Raw genomic sequence first — 10,289 nt, 5'->3', positions numbered from 1 at the left:
AGTATTGTTTAAGGTAAGTAATGGAATACAGAATGGAATACACACACACACACACACACACACACACACACACACACATACACACACTTTGTGCTCACCATGACACCAAAAATAATTGGTTCAGAAGACAGTAAATTCTGTTCCAGACAAAAATGAGAGCAGAGATTCAGTGTTGCAGATCATTAGCAGGTATTAGATGTCTGAATTTGTGTTCAATAGATGTGATGTGCTTAGCAGATGTATGCTAGCATGTGCCTCTTTCCCCTTTCTCCCATCAAACCCCAGTGTCAGGGGTCTCCTTCTATTAAGTTGAAAAGCACATTACAGAAAGTGAGAGAGCCCAGTTTAAACATCCCAGCTCTTATTTGCCTTAGATCACTTCAGACCCTGTGTTTTCATTTTCTCACTTCCAAGAAAAGGAAGCTAGTGCATGTTACCTCCTCTCCCGAGGTTCTCATAGGAGAACCATGATTCCAACTCTAAGTCAGAATTCCCAAGTCAGAATCCACTGGACGTGGACAAAGGAGAGACTTTTCCCTATGACTAATCTCCTAAAGTGGCTTTCTTTAAACCATTTTGTTTGGCTAAAATGAGTACCTTTGGTGCACTTTCATTCCTTAGAAGACCACCAAGAATGGGCCACCAGAGTCTCAACACAATGACTATACTTATTATTTTATCACTACATTAGAAATGAAAATAAACTGAGAAGTTACAAATGCATGCCACTTCATGAATATCGTCGAACAGCAGATTCATCCACTGTAGAAAGTTAAAAGTAGCTTAACTTTTGGGGATGCAAGGAATACACAAACAAAGGTCATAAATGGTAAGATTATTGACAGCACCTTTCAGATGGCATGTATGTATCAATGGAAAATTTTTAAAAGGGAATATTGGCTGGGATACAGGTGGGAAGAAATCAGAAGATGCCTAAAATCTCTACAAACATGTAGGCTTTTATAAAACAAGCCCCAAACTGAGATATTTAAGCAATGTTGAAATTTGGTGTAGGAAGGAGATCCCCATTTTATGACGTTGAACACACTCTTTCTCTTGTTGGATAGCTGAGGGGGGGGAAGAAACACATAAAAAAAAAAAAAAAACATTAAGAAGGCATATTCCTATGAGTAAGTTCAGTTTTCTTCCAAGCGTTATTTGCCAAGTTATTGAAGCCTGCCATATCTGCTTTAAATTAAGAAGACTAAGGCACTAACCACAAATCCCCAGTTGAGTGTTTGTGTTGCATGTGCACACATGTTAACCACCAGAACATTTATGAGAACATACATCAACCACATGTTTTTTTTTTCATATGAGAGGCAGATTTACACTAATGCCATTTTTTTGCATAGATTATTCTGAGACTGAAGAGGAAGTGAAGCATTTTCCTCAGATTTATCTATCACTACATAATTAGGAAGTTATACCCTTTCAGGTACTTCTGACTTAACCGTATTATCAAATAACACTGACTTGACAAAACGTGCCCCTCAGGTTTGTGAATATGCTTGGAGTTTTTCTATCAGGCTGTAATTCCCAAGGGCAAATCTGATCCTTTGGAGTCTGGGAACTTTGAGTGCCCCCCACATCTAAACTTTTTCTCTACCTTATCTTGTCAATCAGGTAGAAAAAGCCAATACTGCAGCTTGTGTGGTTCTTTAGGAATGAAATCATGGACCCAACCTGCTAGATGCAGAAAATGCCTAATAACCATAAAGTGGATGACACTAAGACTTTTCTAGTCCTTAGTCTAATATTCCAAGATTAGTTATAATGAGATTTTTAGTAGTTTTCCAACAAGAAACTAGATTTTTATTTTCCCATTACTTCTTGGGTCTGTCATGTGAGAACCACTTATATAACTGAAGTAAGAAAACAACTATTTGATATTTTTAACTGTTGCATTAAATACAATGGTACTCTAATTATTGCTTAGTCAGTGGCAAAATTTACTGGAATAGTTTATTTACTGAGCCTATAAATGTTCACCATTGTTTTTCTCCATTAGAAACCCCCAGTCCCATGACTTACTCTCCTGTGAAGGGAGAGTATTTTTTTCTTCAGTATTGGTTTTCTTCAGTTTTGACCTGTCAAACTTCTTCACTTCAGACAAGTCTGACTTATCACTCATCTTGACTAAAAGAAAGACTGAAAAAAGTTTTAACTTAAAATCAGCAGAACTAATGTCATACTAAGGAATCACAGCCAATAATTCTCATATTTAATACCAATGCGTATCTTATCTGCTGATTTTCAACAAGAAAACAGCACACATCTTAGAAAAGTCATGTTTTTATTAGAATACTTTGAATTACACATCACTACCCCATTTCCGATAAGCAGTAAAAGCCTGAATCAGGATGCACTAGAAACCCAGATGCTCTAAAATCCAGAGTCAGTATGTCTGACTCTTTTACATCAGAGCTGAGGTCAAATGGAGGTGACAGAAGCAAAGAAGAGATAGAGATAGAAGAAAAATAAGGACTGTGTTTAACCAACTAATGATTTTGTAACAAGACGCAGCACTTATTTGAGCAAATTTATATTGCATTCAATTAATTTGGGACATTTTTCTTGGAGAGTAAGAAGCAGCGTAAAAGAAAGGGTTAAAAAAAAGGGTGGCATAAGTTGCACTAGTTTCTTTCCATTTTATCTGCCCAAAGATAGATTCAGGAGCCACAATAAAAGAGGGAGAGGATTTAATGCAGTTATAACTAATTACATGTCTCATATTAGCTCCTTTTGGCACTGGTTTGTAAATGCTGGTAGAAGACACAGCTAATTAGGATCAGACCAAAGACTTCAGCTGAGGGATAAACCAAATAGAGTTGATTTTTACTTCATCATGTTTTCTCTGCATAAGTAGAGGTTAGGAGATGAGGTGCCCTGTGACCATTCTGGATTTATCTGAGCAGAGACAACTGAAGACCCCAGAGACCAGAAAACAAAGCTGTCCAGTTCGTGCCTGGTCCCATTCTGGTCAAGTTAAGACACGTCTAGTGCCCGGAGTAGAATGGAGAGGCCCCCAAACAGCCAGAAGTCCCGAGTATGCCTCCCTTCCATCGTCACCCCAAGACCTTCAGATGAGCGACCAGTCGCCCATCTCCAGAGGTAGGAAAGCAGGGACTAACAAATAAATTAAAAAGGGCTGGGCGCATGGGCCACTTTGTCAGGAGCACTTCGCTTACATTTTAAAATAACCATCATCTTTGTTGGGCGCACAGCCCACTTTTTGGCCACAGGAAGGGAGAACGCAAAGGGCCAGCTCCAGAGGGTCCAAACCTGGCAGCACCCATATTCCTCTAAGTCTCGGGAGTGCAGCCACTGCAGACAGGCCGCCCCCTCCGGCCTTCCAAGGACCCACCCTGGGAGGACTCCGCAACGCACAGAGGCGGCGCCGCAAAAGACAAAGGCGCGGACTCTCTAGGAGGCGCAGTTAGAAAACCCCAGTCCCGACTCAACCCCACCAGTTCCCAAGAGACCGACCCCTTCAGCCCTGCAGCTGCTGCGCCCTCCCCATAGTCTTCCGGCTCCGCCGGGACGGCAGGTCCTCACCTGATGGCTTGAAGACGGTTGAAAGGAGGACGGCTGGACCAACGCCACTCCACACACTGGACGAGGTTAACCTTCCTGCGTGGCACCCTGCAGTTATAAGTCGCGGAGCCGACCCCGCTCCGGACCCCGCCCCAACCACTTCTGATTGGCTGAGGGATCCCAGGCCCTCCTCCTCGCTGCCCCCAACTCCCCCTCTCACCCGGCTTTCCTCTTGTAGGCTTGAGTCCACTGTCTCCCCTCTATTCAGGACCTCTCTCCTGCATCAGTGTCTTGATGACGTCATACTGGAGCCACTTCCCCAGACACTGTCTAATCCTTCTCTGATTCCCCGAGGGATCACCTGCCTGCTTCCCCAGTCTCTCCCACTATTTTCTTGCTAAGGATCCACTTCCCTCCTTCCCAAGTTCACTCACTCTTCCAATATAATTGGGTCCTCTACAATAAGCAAGCGCTTCTTTCTTGCCCAGTTAGGTTCCAACGTCTGGAACCGGGTTTTATAGCCATAGAGTCTAAGTACTCTGTGATAACCAAACAATGGTTTAGATATAATGCGCAGTGGTGTATGTTCAAATCCTTGGCCAGGTCGTGGAGGAGGGGAGCTCCTTGAGAGGGTGGGCAGTTCAGTCATTCACCCCCACGGCTGAACTTTTCTGTCACAGTGGTACTCTCCTATGTAAAAGTCCTATTTTCAATTTTCTCAGCCACTGAACGTGGTAGTAGTCAGTTTAGGGTAATCACAGGAGGATCTACTGAGGCTATTCATCATTTATCTCCCAATCCCTAGCACTTTGCTTGGCCCACAGAAGACATTAAATACCTGTCTATAGATTGAAGTAATACATCTGTGATAGAGCGGAAATTTGGGACAGCAGCACCCACCCAGTGTCCATGTTGTGGGAGGAAAGTGAGGATCCAGTAGTTACTTGAAAGGACTAAATGTTCAAAGTCATTTTCTGGATACTCACACAGAACCTTACAGCTTTAAGGTAAGATGGAGATAGGACGATGTTTTTAGCTTGTATCCAATATTTGCCATATGGTTCATGTATGGTGGTAAAGATACTCTGCATAGATCAGCATCCACTCTGTCCATGAGGATTTCTCAAGCCCTTCTCACTTCTCTCCATTCATTCCTTTTTCTGTGTTCTTGTGACACTTCGTGTTAATTTGAGAGTTTTGTATGTTTGTTGAAGAAATTTTTAAAGCAGAAAGCCACCCTCATTCAACAAATAATATTTATTCAGTGCCTACAATGTCCCAGACACTAAATATAATAAACACCAATGTTTCCATGACTCAGGTTTGAATGTTTTTAACATTTTGGTTTATTTACTTTTTTTAAAGAATAAAAATAGTACAGAAAAACTGAGGTTCCCTTGAACCTTACCTTGTGTCCATTTACTCTCCCACTTCCCCAGAGGTGGTCCAATCTTGAATGTGAAGTGCAGTTTCTAGACTATTTTTCTATCATTACTGATTTATGCAATCTCTGTTTCTAAGAATGACAGAGTACATTGTGTGGTCCAGTGCTCCATGTGTAAGACTGAATTTCTACATTACTTGGGGTCAACAGGAAGTTCCAGACACCCAACCACCCCACCATAGCCCAAAATTCAAAATCTGCCTTGAATCTATCAGAATTCACCTAATAATGATGTTTATCTTCATTTATGCCAGTTACCACAAGAACCCTGAGATTCCCCATGACACCCCTCAGATCCTTCATTTTAACCTCCATAAAGCTGTGACCACATCCCTTCCCTAGTTTATTTCTCACACCCCTTCCCTATTCCTAAAACAAAATGCACCCTCAGTAATCCCCCTATATCCTCAACCTCTTCTCTAAATGTGTCCTTTATTGTCTTCCCCTACAGAAACCAGGCTCTCCCTCTGAGGACTCTGTGTCCCCTGAAGCCCACTCAAGAGAAGTATATGATTTTTCTCTCACACCACCACTGTACCACAGAACCTGAAGGTTGAATAAATGTCTTTCTTCCTTCTCATTGTTGCCTTAGGCAATTCCTCTCTCACATCTTTAAAAACTGCTGGCTTTTGGCAGCTTATCACCAACTAGCCTTTATTGTTGTCATCTACCAAACTTCAGTTTCCCATCTCTCCTTATATTTTGAAGATTTTAGCTCCTGGAATGTGGTCACTCTCAATGAAGTAGTACTGTCCTAATTCCTGGTGAGCTCAAGAACAACCATTCTGACACACTGACTCCCTCGGTTCCTTGAACATTTCTCCTTTATGACATTGTCTTTAACCCCATCTCAGCTACTCACTCACATGGTCATACCCTGGGCCCTGTCATAGCTATTTTAGCAACTTCTCCATAATCTCAATTTCAAACATTCCTCTTTCTAACTATCACCTCCTTTCTTTTCAGCTCACTCAGAATCCCACCTTCTTTCAAACTCACCAAAATCTGCAACCCATAGATCTTATCAGATTTCATCATCCCTTGCTCCCTTATTGATTTTTCTCCCCTCCTTCCCCAGCTTAAATGTTATGTTCAGTCTTCATTAACACTTGTTTACATGTACCCTGTACTCTTCTACCCCTCTCTCACTTTGTATTGTTTCCTTGGAAAAATCATAACCATGACTAAACCAAATACACCCCAAGGAGCTTGAACCCACACAGCTAAACCTAGCTGGAGGAAAATGCACAACCACATGAATAACTTTAACTTGACTAACATGAACTTCAACCAGGCCCTTAATGCTGCCAGTAAATTACTCAATTACTCAATAGCCCTACTCTCCCTTAACTTTCCAAATGTTTTAAGTTATGATTTCATACTTTCTCTCTCCTCAAACTCCCAACACCACTTCCCCATCCCAACTTTTCTGTTACTTTATATTTTACTAGAAAATTGTAGGTATCAAAAGTGAACTTTCACTGACTTCTACCACCACATCACTTCACCTATCCACACCTGCATCTGTATACATAGACTTCTTGTTGATACCTTTATTAGTCAGAGTTCTCCAGAGAAAGAGAACCAATAGGATAGATAGGTAGATGACAGATAGGTAGGGGATTTATTATGAGGGATTGACTTATGTGATTATGAAGGCTGAGAAGTTCCACGATCTACTAAATGAAAGCTAGAGGCCCAGCAAAGCCAGTGTTGAACTTCTGGTCAAATTCTGAAAGCCCAAAAACCCAGGGCCAGAGGGTGGCTGTGGGAGGTAGAGAGCAGGCAATGGTATAAGTCCCAGTCCAGTTTCAAAGACCTGAGAACCAGGAGTACCAATGACAAGGGCAGGAGAAGAAGAATGTCTTAGCTTAAGCAGAGAGAATAAATTTGACCTTTCTCTGCATTTTTTTCTATTTGAACCCTCAACAGATTGGATGAAGCCCACTAACATTGGTGAGGGCAATTATTTTTACTCAGTCTACTGATCAAAATTCTAATCTCTACTAAAAACACCCTTGCAGACACACCCAGAAATAATATTTTACCACTTATCTGGGTGTCCCTAAGCCCAGTCAAGTTGACACATAAAATTAACCATCACAGAAATTATCTTATATTAATTAGCCAAAAAGTCTTTAATATGAATGAAATAGAGAAGGATATGTTTGAAAGAATGCTAAAAAATATCAAGGAACTTTAAAATTTGCTAGTATATATAGAAAGCTATTAAATTTTAAATGCTTTTTAGAAATAATAAAACAGTTGTGTCCTAAAATTGACTAAAAACATTTTTGGATTATTTGGGTTGTCAAAATATAAAAAGAAAACCAAAAAATATATTTTAAAATCTCAAGAGGAATTAAACTAACCTACCATAAGTAAAATAAATTTTTGCAAACTGGATTTCAGAGAACTATGTCATTAAATTAATAAGGAAATAAGTCAATATATGACATGAGACAAGTCAAATATTTAAATGACTGGAGAGAGAATATCATTTCAAAAAGACTGTAAAGATCTGTAGTACATATTACCCTATTAAACATTAAGCCAAGGACTTGTGTAAGTCAGGGTTCTCCAGAGAAACAGAACCAGTAGGATATATTTATTTCAAAGAGTTTTATTTATTTACATTTATTTCAAGGAACTGTCTTATGTAACTGTGGGGACTGGCGAGTCTGAAGTCCACAGAGCAGGCCAGCAGGCGCATGCAGGAATTAATGCTGCAGTCTTACAACAGAATTTCTTCTTCCTCTGGGAAACCTGAGTTTTTGCCCTTAAGAACTTTCAGAAAAAAAAAAGTAGGGCACCTGAGTGGCTCAGTTAGTTGAGTATCTTACTTGGTTTTGGCCCAGGTCCACCTAGGGATCATGGGATTGAGCCCAACTTTTAGCAACCCACCCTTCCTGCTGCTGAGCCCCCTGTTGGGCTCTATGTTCAGCCGAGAGTCTTCTTGCTTGGGATTCTTTCTCTCCCTTTGTGCCTACCCACCCCCCCACATAATCACATGCTGTCTCTTACTCTCTAAAAGTAAATAGATAAATACTTAAAAAAAAAACTTTTAGTAGATTGGATGAGGCCCACCTACACTATTGAGAATAATCTTTGTTTAAAGTCACCTGATTTCAGATGTTAACCACATCTACAAATACCTCTACACCAATGTATAGATGGATGTTTAATAAATGAATACTATATGAATATTATATGAATACTATAGCCTAGCCCAGTTAACATATCACAGTAACTAAAACGCTTTCATCAAGAACCCTCTCTGGAAGACTAAGTAAATTCCTTTAGAAACTTTTACTCTAACAATCTTAAGTCTGCTCTAATGATTTTTCAATATACAGATTGCCACACACCGTTCTTTCTGTTCAATAAAAATTTATTGAATATCTACAATGTGGTACATACTATTGGAGTGCCTGTCCCCAAGAAACTCCATAAATTTGAGCTTTTGCAGTTAATAAGTTTATTTGATCTATTATTACCACTTACTACCTTTAACCAAATGTGTCAGCATTCAAAGGATGCACTGAAAAAATTTCACCAATAAGATTTGATAAGTTGCTTGTCTATCAACATATCTCTTGGATGTCAGCATTAGGGGTCCCTTTACGATCTCAAAAGTTTTCTCTACTGTGCGGATTGTAAATTTAAGAATGACTTCATTATTATATGAACACAATGAAGCCATAACATCCCCTCTATATCCTGGCTTTTATATGATTTATATTCCTTATTTTTCAAGTCTATACTGCTCTGTTTTTACCGACCATTTCTTATTTATTTATTCACTTTTACTACACTAGTTGGTCTTTGCTAAAAATCATGAAGTGAGACCAAAATAAGGATGTTTGCTGCATAGAAGCTGGAGTGTAATGGGGTTGATGCAGCCTCATTTTGTTGGCCATTTGCAGTGGCATTTTCTTTATGGTCTGTGTAAGTGAAGTTGCACCTTAAGGTAAAACTATGATTGTTGGGGTATCACAATTGCTGACCTGAAGTTATATGTAACAAATTGCAGCCACTCTCTTTCCACATAATTTTAGTCCTGGTAGCCATATCATCTTTGTTCCTACAGCTGTGATCCAAACTAAGGCTCATTATCAAGCCACATTTGTTGCTGGTCCTCACTTAATCTTGGCTTAGTTAATCGAGCTTTTGCCTTCCAGTTATACGGAATTGGCTCAATCTTTCTTACCCATATTTCTTCCCATTCCATTGCTCTTAGGACCAAACACTTTCATGACCAAGTTTCCTCCTGTTTCTTGCCAGTAATCCCAAGTCTAATCTCTTATTTCTGGACTATAGTTCCCTAGTATTAGATCTCCCTGTATTTCACTGCCTACTTTTCTGTATCTTCATCTTCTAACCGAAGCCAATGTCTACTGGAGGTGTACTTTATCTGCTGATCAGAATCCATTATTGGCTCCTCAAAAAACTGACTCTGCTACTCAACCTTTCTTTATAGACTATGTTAAAGAATCTCCCTTGATTGCCTGCTACATCCATACAATTGCCTTAACATAAATTAATATCAGCTGCTATTTCTATATATACAAGTAGAAGGCAGAGGCAATCTTGAAAAAGATATATCTTTGTTGGTATCTTTAAATTTGGCATATTATTTTATGGAAGAAATGTATGTGCTTCTCAAGTAAATTATGTGGTAAAAGGTGAGCATCCCGTCTTCTAACCCCTCTGATGTCACCCCTTGAAAAAATGAGTTAATAGTTTACAAGCAGGGGTTTATAATTTCACATACATCTTATTATCACCTGAGGGGTTTTAAAAAATACTGATACCTGATCTCTACTGAGTGGTCTGCTGCTAAATGTTTAATAACTATTCTGTAGAAGAGGCTGATACAAAGCCTTTGTTGATTTTTGTGGTATAAATAATCCCACAATGGCCTATTTTATTTTGTTTTTCCTTTTCCTTTTCTTTTTTCTTTTAATCTATTTTTTATTTAAATTCAATTAGTTAACATATTCTGTATTATTAGTCTCAGGGGTTGTCAGTGATTCATCAGTCTCATATAACACTCAGTGCTCATTACCCCATCCCCTCACCCTCCTCCCTTCCAACAACCCTGTTTGCTTCCTATGATTAAGAGTCTCTTATGGTTTGTTTCCCTCTCCGATCTCATCTTGTTTTATTTTTTCCTCTATTCCCTCATGATCCTCTGTCTTGTTCCTTAAATTCCACACATGAGTGAGATCATATGATAATTGTCTTTCTCTGACCTATTTCACTTAGCATAATACCCTCTAGTTCCATCCTCATCATTGCAAATGGC

General features: G+C 39.6%; 1 protein-coding gene across 1 annotated transcript; it reads right to left on the bottom strand.

Moving 5' to 3' along the window:
• Positions 1 to 935: 935 nt before the first annotated feature.
• On the bottom strand, positions 936 to 3,682 carry TMSB15A (thymosin beta 15A). The gene is made up of 3 exons (XM_047716498.1): positions 3,559 to 3,682; positions 2,035 to 2,151; positions 936 to 1,067 (listed from the first exon to the last, which is right to left on the bottom strand). Exons 2-3 carry the CDS (start codon positions 2,132 to 2,134, stop codon positions 961 to 963), a joined length of 207 nt encoding a protein of 68 aa, XP_047572454.1. The 5' UTR covers positions 2,135 to 2,151; positions 3,559 to 3,682; the 3' UTR covers positions 936 to 960.
• Positions 3,683 to 10,289: the final 6,607 nt, after the last annotated feature.

Source organism: Lutra lutra, chromosome X, assembly GCF_902655055.1.
Source record: "Lutra lutra chromosome X, mLutLut1.2, whole genome shotgun sequence".
Lineage (NCBI taxonomy): Eukaryota > Metazoa > Chordata > Mammalia > Carnivora > Mustelidae > Lutra > Lutra lutra.
This window is presented reverse-complemented; position numbering and strand designations above follow the sequence as displayed.

What these genes read in the sequence shown, in the direction of transcription:
- TMSB15A (XM_047716498.1), bottom strand. Translation starts at nt 2,134, where the DNA reads ATGAGTGATAAGTCAGACTTGTCTGAAGTGAAGAAGTTTGACAGGTCA. An exon ending in TACTCTCCCTTCACAGGAGA is followed by an intron (nt 1,068 to 2,034) that starts GTAAGTCATGGG and finishes CCCCCCCCTCAG; the next exon opens with CTATCCAACAAGAGAAAGAG.